Source organism: Notolabrus celidotus, chromosome 2 (genome assembly GCF_009762535.1).
Source record: "Notolabrus celidotus isolate fNotCel1 chromosome 2, fNotCel1.pri, whole genome shotgun sequence".
NCBI lineage: Eukaryota > Metazoa > Chordata > Actinopteri > Labriformes > Labridae > Notolabrus > Notolabrus celidotus.
This window is the reverse complement of record NC_048273.1, coordinates 38341336-38363045: the sequence shown is the minus strand read 5'-3', so window position 1 is coordinate 38363045 and position 21710 is coordinate 38341336. Positions and strand designations below refer to the sequence as shown.

Genomic DNA, 21710 nt, shown 5'->3' with positions numbered 1-21710 from the left:
TGTTTTAAGGTCTGTTTCAGGGCACCCTTAGTGACTGTTTTAAAGTCTGTTTCAGGGCACCCTTATTGACTGTTTTTAAGTCTGTTTCAGGGCACCCATAGTGACTGTTTTAAGATCTGTTACAGGGCACCCTTAGTGACTGTTTTAAGGTCTGTTTCAGGGCACCCTTAGTGACTGTTTTAAGGTCTGTTTCAGGGCACCCTTAGTGACTGTTTTAAGGTCTGTTTCAGGGCACCCTTAGTGACTGTTTTAAAGTCTGTTTCAGAGCACCCTTAGTGACTGTTTTATGGTCTGTTTCAGGGCACCCTTATTGACTGTTTTTAAGTCTGTTTCAGGGCACCCATAGTGACTGTTTTAAGATCTGTTACAGGGCACCCTTAGTGACTGTTTTAAGGTCTGTTTCAGGGCACCCTTAGTGACTGTTTTAAGGTCTGTCTTTTCTCTGTTATTAAACTCAGCTGATGCTAAGTTTTGGTTAGGTCTGAGCCGCTGCAGCGTCCAATCAGTGAGTGATATTCGATAAGGGGGCGTGTCTGTCAGAGAAAAGACTTCCGCAAAGTCTGCTCTCGTGTTTCCTCGATCATCCCTCCTCCGATCCGTCTCCTCTCTCCTCTCTCCTCTCTCCTCTCTCCTCTCTCCTCTCTCCTCCAGCAGCGTTTAGAGCTTTGGAACGCAAGTTAAAATGGCGTGTCAGTAACTAATTCCTGTTCGGCCGAGGAGCGAGGAGACTGCAGTTTAGAGCTTTGATGCACCCAATGGCACCAGAAACAAACTACACTAGCAGGAGTACTCCGAGTCCCTGTTTGATACCGTCACATGCCACGGCATTATTGTGAGAATTTTGAAACCGAAATACCATGATATTTACAATACCATTACATCTAGTGTATAGAGATGTTATTATATCATAAATTAGGACACTGAAGTAAAAGTGACTTTTCAGATAGATACATTCTGCATTCTACTAAGTGTGGTATCAATGGAAAGCTGAGAATGCCCGCTGTAACTGAGTTTTTAGAGCTCGTTGGTAGGATTAGTGGTTCAAAAGGTATTAAACATTTAAGAACAATAGCTTTTTTAGGCCGCTGCCGGCCGTCTAGGTCTTTGAGGGTTAAAGCTGTTTGTTAACTGCATTAAGTAACGGAATAAGAAGAATGCTAACTGCATTAAATAGCAAAAGAAGAAAAAAAAACATTGGCAACAGTCGCAGCAATTTTCTCTGTTTCTGAATCTCACACTACTACACACGTATTTCTAGAGACTGAGCATAGATGTAAAACGTAAACACGCGCCACGCCACGTCACAGAAACGCAGACATAAAGATCGAGACAGGCGCTGTCAGTGCCCGCTACTGTAGCAGCACCTCAAATTATTATTTGAATAATCATCGAATAGATGCCAATGATTATCGAATAGTATTTTGGCTTGAAATGCCCAACCCTAGTAATATTCTACTATGCCTATTAGACAACAAGCCTTGAAATGTGTTCCTTCTTTTTAACTGCACTCATAAGGTTTTAAGAGAACAAATAGAGTACTTAAACATCAGCAACATTAAGTCTGTTTCAACACTGTCAGGTACGAGATGCTGCAGGACAATGTCGAGGGCTACAGGAAAGAGATTACTTCCCTCCGAGAGAAAGGGCAACAGATGGCTGCTGCCACACAGAAGCATGAGCAGACCATCAACACTCTGACTGAGGACCTGAGAGCTGCCAAAGAGAAACTCTCCATGGCTGAGGTTTGTCTTCATTCCAGCATCCATTTGCCTTTGAATTATGATATATGTGCCAGCACTGATGCTTCATGGTCACTTTTGACTACTTGGTGTCTCCGAGAGCTATTTACATCAGATTTGTCTCCCCCTGTCTTCTCTTAGGGTCGGACTGAGAGCCTGCGTAAGGAGAGAGACATGCTGAAGCTTGAGGAGTCGAGGTTGAACCAGGAGAAAGAGTCGATCCTGAGCCAACAACAAACTCAGAACCTACTGCTGACCAACCTCCAGACCATTCAGGTATTCTGTTAGTCAAAAAGAAAAAATCAATTGTCACACACACACACACACACACACACACACACACACACACACACACACACACACACACACACACACACACACACACACAGACACACAGACACACAGACAGATAGTTCAAACTGTTCAACTATTTTTTTCTTGTAGGCCACTCTGGAGCGTTCAGAGACAGATACACGTGACCGTCTGAATGTTCAGCTGGAGAAACAGGAACGAGAGATCTCACAGCTACAGAAGAGGCTGGAGCATGAGGTGGAGCAGCGACACCTGCTCAGCAGAAACCAGGAAGTGAGTGTGATACCGGATAGTTTTTCCTGTTGGTGTCCAAGATTATTCTGGTTAATTAAATTAGATCTGTCTTCACATTCAAAGGTGTTAAGGTTTAGTATTTCAAGGGCATAGTGAACATCTCAGTGCTCTGGTTTATCTTGAACACCCCCTCTTGACAGAAAAAGCATACGAACTCTGACCCAGTCTTCAAATTATGAAACAAATCATCAGAGTATAACTCTCTACCTCCTGCTTTATCATCTCATGCACAGATCCAGTTGATGGAGGCAAAGAGGCAGCTGGAGACTCAGGTGGCTTTATACCAGAAGACCAAGGAGATGCAGAGTGCTGCCGAGCTGGAACTCAGAAACCTGCATCTGCAGCAAGGCGGCGGCGGCGACGCACGTCACATCCTGAGCTCCCCTACCACACCTATTACGAGAGGTTTGTTTAAACTCAGTCTCTAAGAAAAGTAAAACAAATAGTGATTGTTTTCACTCGCTGACATGAAACTACATGGCTTCAGATTACAACAAGGCTGTTATTAAGTAGATTCTCATATACACAGATTGTATGATTGGTTTTCCACTTACCTTAGCATTTACTTTGTTTGCGTTTTTGTGAAGGTGATAAGATATAATTCAATTCTCACATTTTAAAAATACTGTTCATTTTCAGGTCAGCTGACTTAGTTGAATACTGGACCTAGTCTTCATTAAGAAGCATTACTCTCCCTTGCTCAGTTTGTTTTACAGTGTGTGTTAGACAGGATCCTGGAATGTCTTAGTCACACTCTTTGAAATGCTTGTTTTTAAAACACAGACTTATAACGATGTAATTTTACTTTCATTAGTGCACTGTGCTCCCTCCCCTCCCTGAAAGCGCACTCTGATTGCTCTGTTGTCAAACATTAAAAACTGAACTGTTCTTCCAGCCCTGCAGGGTTCAGATCAAGACAGAGAGGACCTACAGGGACGTCTGCGGCTGGCTGAAACCCGGGCAGAGGAGCTGGCAGAGAGTCTAAGAGCAGCCACATCCAACATGGAGCAGTATCGTGCCATGGCTCAGAGCCTTGAGGAGTCCCTGGACAAAGAGAAGCAGGTGCAAAATACACCAAAGCTACTTGTCAGGTTTTATACAACAGTTTTGTTTCCCCATGGTTAGATCTGCAAGGAGCACATTATTCTACATAACAGAAGGTTATAATATGATACATGACAAATACGCAAATTTCACTGCCATTTATTGAGCATTGTTGTGCTTTCATCAACATTTTCTTTTCACCACTTATTAGTACCAATCATTATTTTCTTAGAGACACACGTTTGAATACTTCAAAAAATAATGAATTAAAAAACACAACCCAAATGTTGTATGTTCTTCTGAACAGCTCGGATCTTCTATTAAAAGTTTTATTTCTATACTTTATCATTTAATTTGCTTAGTTTAGTAAATTCAAATGTATGTCTTATCTTTGAAAATCTCTTGAAATAATAAAGCCAATCCTGAAACACTAATAAAGCTAACTGTCTGTTCTCAACACCCAACGACCAGGTTACAAATCAGGCCCGCTCAACCATTGAAGCTCGCATGAAGGAGGCGGAGAAGCAGCGCCACATGCTAGGGGAGAAACTAGCAGAGGCAGAGAAACAGAAACACAACTCTGAGGAGCAGAAGAAGAGAGCTCTGGAGTTGATGGAGGAACAGGTTTGTTAAATCCCACTTCATCAATCAATCGTACTCTATGTTCTATTATTAAAAAAGACCCAAAATCAAGACAGGATAAGATCTAATCCCGTTTTACAGACAGGACTCAGTCTGATCTCATCTTAATCCACCATGAGCAGAGCACTTTGCAGCATTTAGCAAGTTACAGTGGCAAGGACAAACTTCCTTTAAGTTCCTTCCTTTGAGTTGGTGGGCCGAGAGGTGTCAGTTCACTTCCTGTTCACTGCGGAGGTGCCATTAAGCTAGGCACTTATCCCAAATTATTCTATTTTTATCACATTATGAGGATATTCTCATCTTAATGTATACTATCTGATGATTATGACTTTTTATTCCATAATAATGCTCTTTATCTCATAATTGCAACTGTTTTCTTATAATTATGACACAAGATTAGATTTTTCTAAAACCATCAAGGCTTAGTTTTGACCATTTAATCAACTGAGATGGTACCAGAGTGCTTTCATAGAGGTTTGTCCCCTTATTTTGACCTCGATCTGTTATATACTTGAGTTATGCTCTGGTTTCTTGTCCATTTATGGGATGTTTTGAGCACATTTTATTTCATGGGACTTAATTTTTAGAGTGTTTTAAGCCAGACCTGGAGAGGGATAGAGGAGATGAAGAGATAGAGATGATAGTGGTGAGACAGAGACAGAGTCTGTCACGTACACGCATGAATGTTTACACACTCTGGGTCAAACGCAGTTTTCACAAAAAACATTTTGCAGTTTACTGAATTCTTCCCTTCCAGTCTTTGTTTAACATTGAAAATGTAAGAACACCTGTTAATGTTGTTTTATGTTCTATTTCTGTTAGATGAATAAACTGAGGAGGAGCCTCAGCAGCGCTCAAGAAGATCACCAGGCGGTGCTGCAGAAAGTTTCATTAGCCGAAGTCCAGCAGCAGCAAGCGCTACAAGACAACCAGCAGCAGGTAAACAGCTTTTATCAAGTGTACTCTGATCATTCTCAAACACAAAGCTCATACCATCACCTTTCTATGACACAAAGTTTTACTGATTTGATACTCATCCACATGTTGTTCTTGCTCTCAAGTACCTTTACAGTAATCTCTAAAAGATCAACAGATTTCCTTATGTCTGTGTTACCGCATTATCTTTACTCTAAGATAGATGTTATTGAGTGTCTCTGTACTTAAATTTCATAAATGATCAGCTACTTTTTCTGGAGCAAAGGTTGATGACATTGTTTATATCTCTGAGTGTTCAAAAAGCAAACGAGTAAGCAACAAAAACAGCGACTGCAGTGGCGTGATTTAAAATGTACAAGCAAAGAAAATTTCAAATCAATGTAAATGTCCCTAATTCCAAGGCTAAGCTGGCAGCTGAAGCACAAGACAAGTACGAGCGGGAGATGATCCTGCATGCAGCAGACGTGGAAGCCCTGCAGACGGCTAAGGCTCAGGCTCTGCAGGCCGTGGAGCTCAAACATCAACTGGAAGAGAAAATGCAGAGGATCAGCGCTCAGCTGATGGAGGCGAGGGTGTCCTGGGGGGAGCAGGAGAAGATCCTCAAGGTTGGTTGTAGAGGGGTTCTGAAAAATGTATAGGTAGTGACTGAACAGGTTATATAGAGCAGGAAGTTTGAACCGTCACAGAAAGTTCTCGTGATAAAAATGCAAGTTTGAAAATTACAGTTTCACCCTTAACTTCTTTGCTCATTTTCCAGGAGGAAATGTCAAAGATGGAGAGCAGCCATGATGAGTTACGAAAGCAGAACACCCTGCTGCATGAACAGATCCAGGCGATGAGCAGCAAGATGGCTCAGAATTTGCAGCGCGTCGTTAATGAGAGTCCCATGAATATCTCCCTGACCGAAGAAGGAAAATCTCAAGACCAAGTCCTTGAGATTCTTAGGTAATGCATGTTATCTGGAATCATGGTTTAAATCAAAATCTGGCACAAGTTAACCAAAGGGTGGATGTTTCCATCTCTAGTAGAGTGCTGTTATGAACCATCGTCTCAGAGCTGTTCTTTCATGCTTACTTTAAATGGACTTTTTGTATTCTGAAATCCCAGGTTTGTGCGTCGTCAGAAGGAGATTACAGAGTCTCGTTACGAGATTGCCCAAGGGGAGAGTTTGCGTTACCGTCTGAGAGCGGAGCACCTGGAACACGAGCTGAAGGAGGTGCAGGACAGCTTGAGTGCTGCAAAGGAGAGGATGCAGGTAGGTTTTCATATTTCAATCATGTTGTTTTAAGACTTCTTCCAAGTAGGTTACATCACAGCACCAGTTGTAGGAGTGTGTGGATCCGTGTCCAGTACGTCTCTGAGCCGTCACAGCACCAGATCTAATAGGTTTCTGTTCTAGTCAATGTGGTAACTTCCACTGAATCCGCTCCGTTGCATTCTGGCTGCGTCTCTGATCCGGCAGGTCGGAGCCATCCGGATCAGAGACGCAAGACCTCAAATTTTGCCAGATGCCAGAGCACAACGCATCAATCTCAACAGAGCAGATGGAGCGGGACAGCGGTAATAAAACACTGTGTGTTTTCACTAGATCGTATTTCACTTAACTACAACAACAAACCGTCATGGTGAGTGGAGCCAGGCCTGGAGTCAACAGGTCAGAGGTTATCAGAGGACCACAAAGACAACATGGATGAGGAGAGGAGGAGGAGAATCTTTGATTCAGTAATTACCACAGGAAAACCTCGGTCACATGACTCCAGCTGTCTGGCGGTCCTGCTCCGTGCTGCGTTCTGAAAAGGCAGCGGGTGGGTGTTGACAGACGAGAGAGCACAGAGCCGGACCACAGTGGATCAGGGACAGACCGGACACAGATCTGGTGGAAGTCCGATGTTATCTTTGGACAGTCTTTACAGTCTGTCGAGATGATAAAAAGAAGAAGATTGATCATTTTCTCGCCTGGATGTTTTAACCATCTGTTTACTCCCCTCCCTCTAATCAAGTTAAGATAAGGTGTAGAACATCTTAACCAATAACATACACATAAAGACGTATGTGCAAACTAATCTGGCCACCCAAACTTAAAAATGCAACATGTGGCTAAAAGTCTAATGCTCATTTTCTGCAGGTGACAGCAAAGACCCTGGCCCAGCATGATGAGCTGATGAAGAAAACCGAAACAATGAGCATTCTGGTGGAGACCAACAAGATGCTGAGACAGGACAAGGAAAAGATGGAGCAAGAACTGCAGCAAACGCAAGCAAAGGTATCGGTTAGACAGGATGGAGAAATGCATTGGTTGTGTTATTGAAACTCTTGAGAGTATACTGAAGCAGACCAGCACAGCGTCCTCTAATTAACCAAACAACCATACAGGATGGTTTTTTAAGAAGTATTCCTGAGTGAGCTCTCGAGTCCTTGTAGTTTCAGCTTGTTTTCTGTCCTCCAGGTCCAAAAGCTGGAGTCAGAGATCATGCCGCTACACCAGGCCAACTCTGAGCTGAGCGAGAAGAGCGGCGTACTGCAGGCCGAGAAGAAGATACTCGAAGATGAGATCAGGCGCTGGAAAGCTCGGACCCAGGTCAGTATAGATCAGTATAAGATGGCCAGAGAGAAAGGAGGCGTGTATGCCTGTCTTTTTTGCATTTATTTACTGAAGTGTTAATCTTTTTGTTGCTTTGTATTATCATTTCAAACCACTTACATCCGACTCTCTGCTTCTCTTTTAGAATTTGGTGAGCCAGCAAAAAGATTCGGATCCAGAAGAGTACAAGCGTCTGAACTCTGAGAAGGAGGCACATCTCAAACGCATTCAGCAGCTCTGTGAGGAGAATGCACGACTCAAAGGAGAGGTTGCCAGGTGAGGGATTAAAAGTAGACACCAGTTGTTTTCTGTGTGGAATGCTTTCTGTTGGGTTTTTTTGCACTCTGAGAAGTACTGTCATATGCATCAGTACACATCAACTGCAGGAAACCGTCGCTGTGGAGAACAAACAAAACAGAATGCATCTGCCATAATGCAATCAGGCTTCCATCTGCAGTCAGACCTGAAGACAATTTATCTTTATTCGTTTTTTAAAGACGGTCATTTGTATGCAGGTGAAGCTAAAAGTCTGCTCCTACACCGAGTGCCTCTTAAATTGCTGATGGGACTGCAAAAAAAAAACACAGCACAGAAAAGGAAATCATGGCCAGCAGTTCTTTTTCACTAAACACATGCTTTACCTGAAGCTCCCAGGGATTATACTGTTTCACACACCGTTAACACTAGGGATGTGTTTTAATTAATCGAGTATCGATTAATTGATTGTTAAGAGGATTTTCTCTCACGTGGAACAAACATCATGTGGTCTCATATTTGGTTCAGCTATCAGGGAGGTGTTTGAAGTTTAAAGCATGTTTGGATGTGAATCAGCTGACTGAAGGTGTTGCTCACAGTGGAGACACTCAGGTGGCGGCTGCAGCTGAGTGACAGGTCTCCACGAGCGCTTCTTCTCTCTGCCGCCGGACTGATTCTGACCCTGTTGTGCTCCCGGCTGACACCTGACCACGTTCACATGTTTATTTTTCTCAATAAGAACGAGTAGACAGAAAACTGGACCCTGTGAGTCTGAAATATGTTTCTGTTCAGTTCCCTTGTTGAAATCTGAGCCTTCACTTTTATGACTGTGTGTCCACAGAGATTATGACTCTGCTCCACACGTTGATATTCAGTGTGTTTAATATTTTGAACACCTCAATACGATCCGTAGATATTCAATACTGTCAGTTATAAACACTGTCGTGAAGGAAAATTTAATTCAGGGGAAAAAACACATTCGGCTTTCTTTTTGACATGGAAAACTTTTACGTTTTTATAATGGTTAATCGATAATTGATCGTTTACATTTCCAAAGATCGATCCCAGGAAATACTTGAAATTTGCATCCCTAGTTAACATTCATGTCTTCTTTCCTCTCGTAGAACCAATAACCAAATGACACCCCTGCAAGGCCAGTTGAATAATCTGAGGAATGAAGTTATGAGTAAGAACCAGGACATTGCAGAGAAATTACGGACTATCACCCAGGTCAAGAAGATTGGACGCCGCTACAAGACTCAGTATGATGAACTCAAGTTGGAACATGACAAGGTGAGTCTCTAAAGTTCAAGGTTGTAGGCCACGTGACATGAACCCTTGTTTTACAGTGTAATCATGTAAATTGATCTAACATTTCCTCCAGATGGTGGCTGAGGCTGCAGCAGGCCCGTCCCAAGAAGAGGAAGCTCGTCAAGCTTCAGTTCAGGAGCTGCAGAGCCTCAGAGATTCTCTGAGCCAGGCCGACGTTAAGATCAAGGAGCTGGAGGGACAGCTGGAGAACATCAACAAGGTGAAATATCTCAAGGCTCACAGGTTCTAGTGACAACCTTTGACTGCAATACAGTTTGATTGTGAGCGTGTCTTTTTTCTAGTTACCCACATTTATTAGAATTGTGTCTTCCTGGCCTGCTATAGGTGGTTACAGAGCGCAAGACTGACGTGCGTAATGCCCAGGAACAATCCTCTAGACTGCAGACAGAGTTGACCAGGCTGAGGCAGGAGCTGCAGGACAAAGCTTCACAGGAGGAAACACTGAGACAACAGATGGCTGAGAAGGAGGAGAAGACCAAGAAGGCCTTTGTTAGTGCCAAGCAGAAGATCAGTCAGCTCAAGGGTGAGTGTGTCCAATGTGTGATAATATAATCCTTATTTCATAGATTCTTTCCTCAGTTCTTTTCTTAGCTTTATTTTGCAGTGTCCCGTGTTTTCTGTGTTTGAATCTCAAACCTAAGTATCTTATGTCCAGGCTCCACAGACCAGCTGCAAAAAGAAAACGAGGAGCTAAAGCAACAGCGCGAGGAGCTGGAGGTGCGAGTGAGTGCCCTTAAGTCTCAATACGAGGGCCGTCTGAGTCGACAGGAGAGAGAGATAAGAGACCTGCGAGGACAAGAGCAGAGAGACGAGCAACCAGAGGCAGGACCCAGCAAGGTGAGTCTGCTTTCAAGTGATAACATGCCAAGACTTTTTTTCAGTGTCAGTGGAAGATAAACACAGAGTTATTATTTAGTAACCATCAAAAACACAAAGCAAGGGCCTAAACAGGATCAAGAAAGAGGCTCAACTTTGATATCAGTGGTAATAAAATTATCCTCACATCATAGTTCTGATATAACCTTACCTAAACGTGTGGGAATGATACAATTCAACCCCTTGGAAATGTTTTAAAACTGTTTAAAAAAGTGTTGTTTAAAACGGGTTCCCAAACTTTTCAGCCCGCAACCCCCAAAATATAGGTGCCAAAGACTCGTGACCCCCACTGTCCCTCAAAGTGATTTAATGTAGCTTCATCTAGCTGGTCTGCAGAAAATGACCCTACCTATGTGAGCATGTGTCTATGTTTCCTGTGCTGTTATGAATTAATCTGCTGCTACTGATGCTTTAGAAAATGAACTGTTCACTAACCCTAAACTTAGGAGTCATCTGGAAACAAAGAGAGGCAGAAAACTTTATATATTTTACTGTAATGGGTAAAATGTATAAAGTTTTTAAATAACTTGAAAGAAAAAAAAAAATTTGAAAGACATCTCACAAACCCCTATTTGTGTCTCGCAACCCCCCAGGGGGTCCCGACCCACATTTTGAGAACCTATGGTTTAAAAGAGCTGAAGGAGTTTGTCACTTCTGCATCAACTCAACTTTATTTATATAACACTTCTCGTACATACAAGCATTCAGCCCAAAGTGCTTCACAAAAGAACAGAGAGACAGAAAACAACAGACATGTGTAAAATAATAAAAGACTAAAAAAAGACTTAAAATAAACATAATCAATAAAATAAGTAAGGGTAGAAAACAGAAATAAAAATTAGTTAAAGTTAAAAAGATCAGATAAATACAAGAAATGAATAGATAACCAAATAAATAAATGTTGTTGAAACAATGATTGTAGTAATGCAGTCCAGGGCTAAAAATAGATACCCCAAATTAAAAAGGTAATTCTTCAGTTTACTTTTAAAAAGTTGTATGTATCATCAGATGTGACGCTGTTGTTGGTGTCTCTGATAACTTTGCTCTTTTTTGGTCCTGATTTTCAGACCCAGGAGCAGCAGAGGAGTGCTGAACAGAGACAGATCAGCCTGAAGACAACCCCAGCTGCAGACAGGGGCAGGTATGATGCACTATATTAAGTACATAAGATAACACTGAGATGCACTATGGCTGTACAGAAGCTGAATTATTTTTTGTCTTTTTAATAAATTGTTTATCAGTGATGTGATGTTGACGTCCTGGTCTCTGTCTCTGTCTCTGTCAGTGCCAGCACCTCTGAGCCCCCGACTGCCAACATTAGGCCAACACCTGTTGTGGCTACAGGAAGCAAGCAGCCTGTCAATCCAGGAAACAAACCTACTCCAAGAGCAAGCATCAGACCCATGATCACTCCAGCTCCTGTCCCCACTCCAACACCCACCGCTACTGTCATGCCCACCACACAGGTGGAGTCGCAGGAAGGTAGGTCAAACTGTAAAGCTGCAGGTGGAGGAATCTGGTCCTTAAGATGAGTGTAAATGTTATTTGTTTCAGGCTCAATGAAACACCTTCTTTGTTCTCCTCTCCAGCCATGCAGACCTCTGAAGGCCCTCCTGTGGAGCATGTGACCGTGTACGGCAGTGCCAGCGGCTCTGTGCGCTCTGCCAGCCCCAACGTCCAGACCACCTTAGCCAGCCCCATGCTGACTGTGCAACAGACACAGACGCAGGCTACAGCATTCGTCCAACCTACTCAGCAACAGAGCGTGACCCATGCAGAGCCAGCCAATCAGGAGCCACCGCCTGTGGTCATCGAGGCAACACCTAGCACCCAGGTGGAATGGCCTTCGACGTCCTCTACCTCTGTGTTTGGAACTGGTAGGAAAATAACGTTTTGATTATAGGTTAGAGTTGTACCGTGGTATGATATGAAGTCAGGTAGTTTAAAGGGATTATGGGATGTACATCTGATTATAATAATAAGCTAGTAATGATAGATTTTACATCACACCCTGTTTTACAAACATTGGAAAGAAAGAAAGGGGATAGAAAATGCCTTTCTGTTGCACTAGCTTTCGTAGATCATTCTTTTTTTTCCTTATTTGTTTTTCTAATTTTTGAAGTAAAAAAATGTTATTTCTTACTACAATTGTTTAATATTGTTTTATTTTTTTAGTTGTATTTTTGGGCTTTTGTTACACCTCTATTTATAGAGGATAGGACACTGGATAGGGTTGGAAACCGGGAGATAGTGGGGGAACGACATGCAGGAAAGGGGCCGCAGGCTGGAATGGAACCCCGGGCAGCTCGCTATATGGGGCGCAATTTAACTTTCCTTTAGATAAAGCTTATAGTTGGAGCTAGCTCACGCTTCTTATGCTGCTAGAGGCTTACAACACTATGACGCAAGGAGGTAAAAATGGGAAGGCAGGTTGTTTAAATTGGGAAAAAGTTTGAGAAACGGATTGAAGAACACGGCAAGAGGATAAAAAATGTGAAAGGATTAAAAAGACATTTGTACTGCTTTCTCGTAAGGAGCTACTAAAGAGCTTAGAGGGTCATGTTTGCCCTGTTCTACGTAAAGTCTGTGTGCTAGTATGGGAGGAAGGGCCTGGAATTATTATCAGGCCCCTCTGCTTTTCTCCTTTGGAATCACCTACCAGTCAGGGTACAAGAGGACAGCCCAAACATGGTTTGATTTTTAAAAGTCATAGTTTCCCCTCGGTAAATGAAAGTAGACTTAACGACATGTATCATTTCTAGTTTCAGCAACACCAGGAACTTCCTCCATGTCCAAGAGACCTCGTGAGGAGGAGGAGAGCACCAGCATGGTTACCGACACAGAAACAAACCAGGAGGATCCATCTAGGGCTCCAATACCAAAGAAGCTCCGCATCATCCAGAGAGTGGGTCCAGAGGTGAGGCAGGGGGTTGCATCAGCTGAGTGGGAGTTTCTCATTGTTATTAATGATCAGAAATCAGGTGCAGAGTCAGGTGTGGTTCTCATGCAAGTGCTTTGCTCTCTCCACAGGAGGAGGTGCTGGTGGAGGACAGTGCTGAGGCTGAAGGGGTGGTGCCAACAGATAGTCAGGATGGTGCAGAAGCAATCCAGGTTAGCAATCAGTTAACATTTTTATTATTTTTCAAAGATGTTTATTTGAATTTTTACACATTATGTACTATAAACTTAAAAAAAACAAAACATATATACCAGGGAGTAAAAATAAATAATATAAGAGATGTGCAGATTATACATGTATCATAAATATACATATCATTTTGTAATATGTGTACAAGTCAAACAATAACCAGACAATGCTCAATGACTGTAAAACAAAAATAAATAAGCAGATAAGTGAATAAATTAGGTAGTTAGATAAATAAATATTATATTAATAATAAATTATAATTATAATTAACCAATTTAAAAGAAAAATAAATAGAGAAATGAATAGAAGAAATCAATAATAATTTAAATAAAATAAATAGGTTAAATGATGAATGAATAAATAAATAAATACGAAAGGTAAAAAGGATAATAACAAAATCAAAAAAGTGAAAAAATGATAATAAACACCACATGTAATAACCTATAACTACACCCAGAAAAACAGAACTGTTCTTCCTTGAATTTAGATGCTGTGCTACAGAACGGGGTTAAATCCTCAAAGGACAGAGATGAAGGGAAAATAGTCTTTGATGAAAAAGGAAAAAAACTCAATCTGCAACCAGCTTCACTGAGGAAGATCGTAGAACTGCAGGGTCTTTATAAGATCAAACAAAGGCTGCCATATCTTCAAAAACTTTATTGAGTATGAACATTATTTATGATAAATAAAAATACCTCATATCAGTTATCCACATTAATGTCTCAGTGCTATCCTCATTTTTCTCTGGTAAAGCACATTGTGTGGAAATGAAAAATGATGTTCTGACACTTGACAATTTCCTCTTGAGTTATGCTGAGAGACGTTATGCTTTTTACCACCAAGAAATGTCTTGGTCTTGATGTCAACATCATTAAACTCAAAGTTAAATCTGTTCCATGAAGGAGCAAGTGTTTCCAGAGTAAAAGAAAAGAGAAGCTAAAGCTGAACTAATATCAGACTTTTAAAAAGGGGGGATGAATAGATTGAATGTTGCTCAGAGTGCTCGTTGTTTTGCTCTGCAGACGGATGAGTTTCCAGTACTGGAGGAAGACGATGAGGGAACAGTAACCCAGTGCATTTCAATTGACCACGAGGTTACCCTCAGTCAAAGTGACAACCCTGACCAGCTGCAGCAGGAAGTCATCGTCATCGTGACAGACACAGAGAGCGAGGAAGACCAGGAAGAGGAGGACGAAGAAGAAGACGAGCAGGTACAGAGACTCCTTTGAGCCAACAAGCCGGGGGATTTGTAATTTCCTTAAATGTCTGGCACTTACAATTTGGCTGCTTCTCCGTGTTAGGAATACGAGGAGGAGGAGGACGATGAAGAGGACGAAGAGGATGAGGATGACGAAGAAGATGATGAGGAGGATGATGGAGAGATGGGGGAGGAAGGAGAGGAGAGTAACGAAGGGAGCGGTGACGGCAACGAGGCGTATGAAGGAGAAGACACAGAGGTTTGATCAGCTCTGTAAAACACCCTCACCCACGCAGCTTTCACTTCCAGTACAGAGTGTTAACCCTTCCCACGCCTTCAGCCAGAGCACCATCAACCGTTTCCTGCTCACACACTCACTTTTTCCACATTTTCTCATTTCACTGTCACTCAGCTTTTACACACTTGCTGTAACTTTCTGTCCACGTGTGTTGACTTTAGCTGTTTACCTTTTGACTCTGGTCTTGGCTGTGTGTATTCAGAGGAATGAGTCAGTGTCTGATGAGGGCCAGTTCATGGCCTGTTACTGGTAATCTGGAGAGTGTCTTAAACATTTCTGGATTGGGAATATGTTTAAAACACTCTCCAAAGTTTTTTAATTGATTATCTATGAGGGCAGGTGTTAGAAAAGATTGGCCATACCTGCTGCAAACAATTAAGTATAAATTGTATGTGTCAAACGTGCTTACAGGAGTGTAACGAGACATCAGAGAATTTCTGAGTGTTTGCTTTTACCCTTTTTGCTGATTTCCACAAAGCAGGTTGTAAAGAATGTGAGACTAAAATAAGATGATCACTGTTTTTTTCAGAATTTTAATAAATTCACAATGATCACATATACATTTGTCCTTACATGATCAAGCATTATATTAAGTCGTACAATAAAATTTGTACCTCAATCTCTAATCTTACAAATACATTTCTGATTAAGCAAGACATTTTTATGTACAGCAAAGGATCAGAGTGTCTGTGGGTAAACAGAGGCTGTATTTTAAACCGCCTACTAGGGTTGAGCCCGACTAAGGATTTGCTTAGTTGAATCTGATTCATCAGATTTTGCCCATAGTCGACGAATAGTGGAATGTTTGTTGTTTTTCCTTACTGACCCAAAGTCTGCATGATGGTGACCACATGACAATATTACACATAACCCTTTACAATTAAGAGACTCATAGCTTAAAGTAACAACAGAATATTAGAAGTATAAAACTTAGATTTTTTAAATCTATATTGCAAAAACAACGAGGTGATGAAGGAGAGAAAACTCAAATAAGACCACCATCCGTTAAACATGGAACAACGCTCCACTATAGAGAAAGGAATCAGGAGATATTTAAACAGTGTTCACACAGAGGAGAGCAGCACTGCAGAGGGTAGTTTGTCCAACTTAAGAGTAAACATTTGTATAATGTTCAAAATCAAACCTGAACCAGCTAAAGGGTTTTTAAAAACAGTCTTTCATCACGTCTTGTCCGCTTGAGTCTTTTCAAATTGTACGTGAGGAAAACCATCGTGTGTACGGGCAGAAGTGCGCTCCTGTCTTTGTTGACTGTAAATCCTGTCTTTGAGAATATCCTCTCTGATGATGTGGAGGTGGATGGGATGCTGTGGATTGTTTTTGAGGCTTCGGACAGCTTTGGGTATTCCTCCTTGTTCTTTTGGCCCCGTACAGTTTTTGTGTGGTCCGGTAATCCTTGATCTCACAGTCCTCTTCATGAAGCTGCTCCTCATCTTCATCACTAGTTTTTAGGATCAACTGAAGTTTTATTTCCTGACATTTTGAGCCGCCATGAACGTAGAAAGATTTATAGACCAGCTGAGGTACGTCTGCTCCACAGCTCCCGCTAAATGGGAGAGTCCACCTTTAATTAGCAGGGGAGATTTAATTACCACTTTAAGGAGATTTAACACTTCAAGAGCTGTTCTCAGAATTACATTAAATAAGTCTATATTTATATCAAAATAGGATATATGAGACACTATTTTTACAGGAAACAGGAAAATAATGTAAAATTAGACATTGAGCACCCCCATGGTTTGAATGGAATGATCCACGTTTCATATGCAAATATTCGACTAGGAGATTGGCAGTCGACTAAGGCTCGTTAGAACCAATCGTCCAATATTCGACTATTTGGGGTCACCCCTACCGCCTACTTTACTATAGTAAGTACTGATTTGGTCAAAATTCAGTAAGTAGTATGTGAAAAAGAGCAAAATCTGCAGTATGCCAAAACTACCCGGATGTCTACAGATTCAGGAAAATTTCTCAGTATGCAGTGGACCAGTCTCCCTCGTGTACTGGCTGTTTTCGAAACGGCCTGCTACATACTGCGTTTGAATTTAGTCTGTAGTCTGACTGTTCTGTTGGATCTGTGTTGCAGTATGCTGAGCCGGACGTCGCTTGATTTCAGGTTTTGGAAAGGGAAAGTAAACAACAACCAAGCTGATAGAGAAACTGCTTCTTTAGCATCACTTATGGTTTAAAAAGTTAAGAAGTGTTGATATGTAATTTAATAATTTTCACAGCACCTAAAAACGGAGTTCCCCCCATCAAAAAAGAAGAGAAAAGAAAAAGCAGAACAAGTGCTGTGCATTATGGGAAACAGTACACGAGGCAGACTGGTCCGCTGCATGCTGTGAATTTTTCCCGAATCAGTAGACATCCGGGGAGTTTTATCATACTGCAGATTTTGCTCTTGTTCACATACTACATACTGAATTTTGGCCGAATCAGTACGTACTGATAGTATAGTAGGCGGTTTCGAAAACAGCCTCTGTTTACCCACAATGCAAAGCACTACTTGGTTTTAAGGGACATGAGCACCACCTACTGAGTTTGAGTAGTATCAGACGTTTAACAGTTCGTTCCATTTACTGTGAAGTAATGCGAAATAAACGCTGGTGAATCTTCTTCATTCCAGTAATTCCAGAGGTAACTCTTCATGTCTGTTATTAATTTCCATATAAACCATATCTTACCTTTTGAAATCATAAGTGAATGTTAAAGATGCTGTTTTGCTCTCAGCTTAGCCATTAACTAAATCCAGTGATGCCTGCAACACAGATCCAACAGAACAGTCAGACTACATACTACCTTCAAACACAGTATGCAGTACGCACTACATACTACATTTGTATGCAGTATGTAACAGGCGGCACCACCAGCTTTTGGTCCTTCCTTGCAGGTCAATGTCTACTTACCTGTGCTGTCCGTGCATTGATCCAGTCAAGTGGTTATATGTCTGTTTAACTAGATGCAGCCTACATAAAGCACTACAAGGTACCACCTGTCTCCTTTGCTTGTTTACATCCAGGTAGCAGAGCATATATGGCAGTAGAGCTACAGCCCTACATCGTGGCAGGTAGCTGTGCTTGACCTTGAACGCAATGAATCATCGGCAATTAAACAATGAATTAGTTTACATGACTCGTGATTCACGTGACGTCTAGTGAGAGTGACAATGTTGGATTATTTGGTTGAGTAAACATTCACACTTCTAGCATCATCATTGTTATGTTGAAGAAAAGTGGAAGTATCGACGTGTTTTCCCCAAAATATCTGTCCATCTCTGAAGCACTCCTTGGTTCCATATAGGCAGAAATCTATAAGCATATAACCATAATCTATAAGTGGGGATTTTCCAGTTCATGCTGCCATCTATAGAGTGTGAGGCAAACAGTCCACAACCTGTTTCTTCTCATTCTAACAACTTTCTTTACATCTCAAAGTTTTTATTAACCCCTTCTTAAAATTCCTCTTGAGGTTTTAATCGTCTTTATTATTTCCCTTTGTTCTTTCCTCTCTCAGGGAGCTGACGTAACCGACCCGGGCACAGAGACAGAGGAGAGTTTGGGGGCGTCTGACTCCACCCAGAGACCAGCAGATTCCCAGACACCCAGCTGTAAGATCCAGGAAACCCTGTCGAACGCACATATGTAGATCTACCTCAGACTCTCCACATGCACTCACTAACCGTCCCGCCACCCTATTAGTTATCTGACTGGACAGGATGACTGAGAGAGATGTAATATGTTGTTGTCTGTCTGAAGGGAGGAGTGGCACAGTACATGCAGAAGCCAAAGAACAGGTTGTCTCAAAAAAAGGACAGCTAATGATTCATGTTATTTTTTCTAATGATTCAAGTTATTCTGTGCCCATGAATAACAGACACATTAATCTTCAATTCAATATATTTTTGGACATTTTGAACATCTTTTAAATGTTTATTTGAAACACATGGTTTGGAATGAAAGAACAGAAAAAAATCAACTGAAACAGATCTGCAGAATTTATTAATAGATCCTGATCCTGATTTCATATTTTCCTATGAATTATTTTTTAAAAGATTAATTTAGCTACTTCTTCCTCTTCACGTTCAAGTCTTGATTTTTAAGCACTCCTAATAAGATAAGATAAGCTATTACTTTATTGTTCCCTGTGGGGAAATTCAGTTGCTGCCCCAACCCAGACAGAAGTACAATCAAGGATATGTTTAAATAAGTAAAATAAAATAAGTATATATTAAAAAATGCTAAATAAAAAAATACAGATTTAAGATGTATACAAATGTTACATATGGTTTAATAGTGGTAGTAATTACAGGCAGAATTAAAAAGATTCAGTAGTGACAGGCTGACATGGTGTGATATTGTTTGGTTATGACACATATATAATAAATATATATGAGTATATTATATGATTGTATGAAGATAAAGAGAATAAAAAGATTACTCTTCAATGACTGTTATAAATAATAATTGTTAAGACTTATAGAACACTTTTCAAAGTACACGCTTTACACGAAGTCCGAAAAATAAAAATACATTAAATTAAACACAAAGAACAGAGATGAGGAGGGAGTAGAGGTCACATGTTTTTTGAACAGAGAGGTTTTGAGTTGAGTATTAAAGGAGTGAAGAGAGTCAGAGTTGTACATTTCTACATGTGAGGAGCTTGAATTTGTAACCGTTTGACATTTTTGCCAAAAACAGACAAACAATTAAATCATATCAAAAAGGGACGATTCTCTATAGTTGTATTTATCCATTTCTTGCCTGACTGTCCCATTTTATTTCTTAGTAGTCATTTCATTTTTGCCTTAGACTTCATTTCCACTGTTAAATCTTCAAGGTCTGTGATTTTAGAGCCACAATTTATTAAATTAATAGTGTGATATTTTTGTGTGTATTCTTTTCATATTTCTTGTTGATCAATCAAATGTATTCCCTCTGTTTATTCAAACATTTCTCTTTGTTTTTAGTTGAGGGTGGCACTATGGAAGTCTTCTCTACAGAACAACCAATCACCAGCTCTGGATCAAGGATGCCCCAGTCACCCAGGAGACCAACACATCAGCTGCCCCCGCGTCTGAACATCCACCCTGCCCAAACCTCAGAGCTGGGGCCCCCTGCTCAGGTTCAGGTTTGAAGAATAATCCAACCTTACTTATATTTTGATTGCATATTACACCTATAACCTTTTGTTTATGAGTGTGTTTAACAGTATTTTATTTGAGAGTCATCTCTGTGTGCATCATAAGCTCTTAACATGTTTTAAAATGTGATTCCACAGCGTATCCCTGTCCGTCGAGTCCCTCAGCTCACTCCTGGGGTGCAGAGCAGTGCTGTAAGTTCTCTAGTTCATCTTCACAGATGTTACTGTTTGACACTGATTCTGCATTATTGCATCTGTGTATTCTTCATTTTCTTCCATCTGCTCTTCTGCAGCAGCACTTCTTCGATGACGATGACAGAACCGTTCCCAGCACTCCGACTCTGGTGGTGCATCGCTCCGATGGATTTGACCAGGCCGTCCAGTAAGTCTCTCATGTGAACACAGAGAAGGGAGTCAGGGTACCTGTGAAAACATCTCAAATGTGATGTTAATAGTTAACAGAAATGCTTGATCAGTACAGTATCTGATATATCTGCGCTGATGCTTTGGCAAAATGTTTTTATGAAACGTTCGCACAGAGAAAGCTGATTGAACTGACTTTAATTGGGTAAACTTGAATCAATAGGATATAAAAATGGGTTTTGAAGCGAGACTTGAAAGAACAAACAGAGGGGGCAGACCAGATTGAGGAAGGGAGCAGCAAAAGCACATGTACATTTTGAGTGGGGGACTGCTAGGAGACTCACGTTAGAGGACCTCAGAGGCCTGGAGGATGTGTGTTGTGTGTTTGCTCAGGAGGTCAGTTCTATAAGAAGAAGCCAGGACATTCAGGGCTTTGAAAACAAACGGCAAAACCTTCAAATCAATTCTGAAGTGAACTGGAAGCCAAGATGGGACTGATGTGATCCCTCTTCCTGGAGCCAGTCAGAAGCCTGGCTGCAGCGTTTTGGACCAGTAAGGATGACTGACTGATGCCAGAATACAGGAAGTTACAATAATCCAGACAGGATGAGATAAAAGCATGGATGGTGGACAGGTCACCTAAGTTATTCTAAACCATTTTGGTTTCATCATGAGGTCCAAAAAGGACGGCCTCAGTTTTGCTAAACTGATAACTAAAACTGTTTTGATCTACAGATTTCCTTTATATGCACTATACACCATGTTCTTAGATGTATAAGCTTTGAACGTTGTAGATTCAGAGGCTTGTTTTTATATTTAGATGTTATATGTACATTTTGAATTAGTGGGGAGAGAAACTGAAACGTTGTGTTTTTGTTTGTCAGTTCTCCCCAAGTGGCCGGCGTCCCTCGCTTCAGGTTTGGCCCTTCAGACGACGTGCCTCAGACCAGCTGCTCCTCCTCACACTCTGATCTGGGACAGCTCGCTTCACAAGGAGGTACTCCACAGTTCACACACAACCTGAGTTCAGAGTGACACTTGATGTTAATTAAGAGGAAGATGATTTTTTTGTGAAACGTGATGTTTTATATCTTGTTCTCAGGTCTTGGGTTGTACGAAAGCCCGTTGTTTCTATCAGCTCATGAAGAGGAATCAGGTGGACGCAGTGTTCCCACCACCCCGCTACAAGTTGCAGCCCCAGGTACGTGCTCCCGCTTGTTTCTCTGTCAGCCTGATACGAACTGTTTTTATATGGATTCAATATTCAAACGGCCATGTGGGAGTTTGAATTGCATTTTTGAGCACTATCAGTTGTTACAACATGATCATTTTTTTTCCCCGTTCTTCTCTTTCAGTCACTGTTTTCTCAGAGGCAGCTCAGTCTGACGCCTCAGAGCTCGCCTCCCAGTCGGTTCCCATGGTGAGCACGTCCACACCAGGACTGGTTGTGCCAGGAGGAGGCAGCACAGGGGAGGAGAGAGACGACATCTTCCTGGAGCCGGACACTGATAGGTGAGGCTCGCTCCTGTCTGCTG

General features: G+C 41.5%; 1 protein-coding gene across 7 annotated transcripts in view; it reads left to right on the top strand.

The window, feature by feature from the left end:
- Positions 1–21710, top strand: part of tprb (translocated promoter region b, nuclear basket protein) — a 35477-nt gene that overhangs the window by 11540 nt on the left and 2227 nt on the right. For 2 of the 7 annotated variants that reach the window (XM_034701606.1, XM_034701637.1), the window contains exons 18-48: positions 1580–1742; positions 1881–2015; positions 2184–2324; positions 2579–2750; positions 3241–3407; positions 3861–4013; positions 4854–4970; positions 5369–5572; positions 5725–5912; positions 6075–6222; positions 7093–7230; positions 7414–7545; positions 7694–7824; positions 8928–9096; positions 9188–9334; positions 9460–9658; positions 9791–9972; positions 11079–11152; positions 11297–11493; positions 11601–11888; positions 12774–12928; positions 13042–13122; positions 14182–14370; positions 14461–14616; positions 18187–18280; positions 19640–19794; positions 19951–20004; positions 20106–20194; positions 21060–21172; positions 21278–21376; positions 21531–21687. In XM_034701606.1, the coding sequence (XP_034557497.1) occupies positions 1580–1742; positions 1881–2015; positions 2184–2324; positions 2579–2750; positions 3241–3407; positions 3861–4013; positions 4854–4970; positions 5369–5572; positions 5725–5912; positions 6075–6222; positions 7093–7230; positions 7414–7545; positions 7694–7824; positions 8928–9096; positions 9188–9334; positions 9460–9658; positions 9791–9972; positions 11079–11152; positions 11297–11493; positions 11601–11888; positions 12774–12928; positions 13042–13122; positions 14182–14370; positions 14461–14616; positions 18187–18280; positions 19640–19794; positions 19951–20004; positions 20106–20194; positions 21060–21172; positions 21278–21376; positions 21531–21687 (4587 nt within the window). Of the gene's footprint in view, positions 1–1579; positions 1743–1880; positions 2016–2183; positions 2325–2578; positions 2751–3240; positions 3408–3860; positions 4014–4853; positions 4971–5368; positions 5573–5724; positions 5913–6074; positions 6223–7092; positions 7231–7413; positions 7546–7693; positions 7825–8927; positions 9097–9187; positions 9335–9459; positions 9659–9790; positions 9973–11078; positions 11153–11296; positions 11494–11600; positions 11889–12773; positions 12929–13041; positions 13123–14181; positions 14371–14460; positions 14617–18186; positions 18281–19639; positions 19801–19950; positions 20005–20105; positions 20195–21059; positions 21173–21277; positions 21377–21530; positions 21688–21710 lie in introns of all 7 variants that reach the window. The other 5 variants (XM_034701600.1, XM_034701629.1, XM_034701594.1 and 2 more) reach the window with 3 other exon arrangements.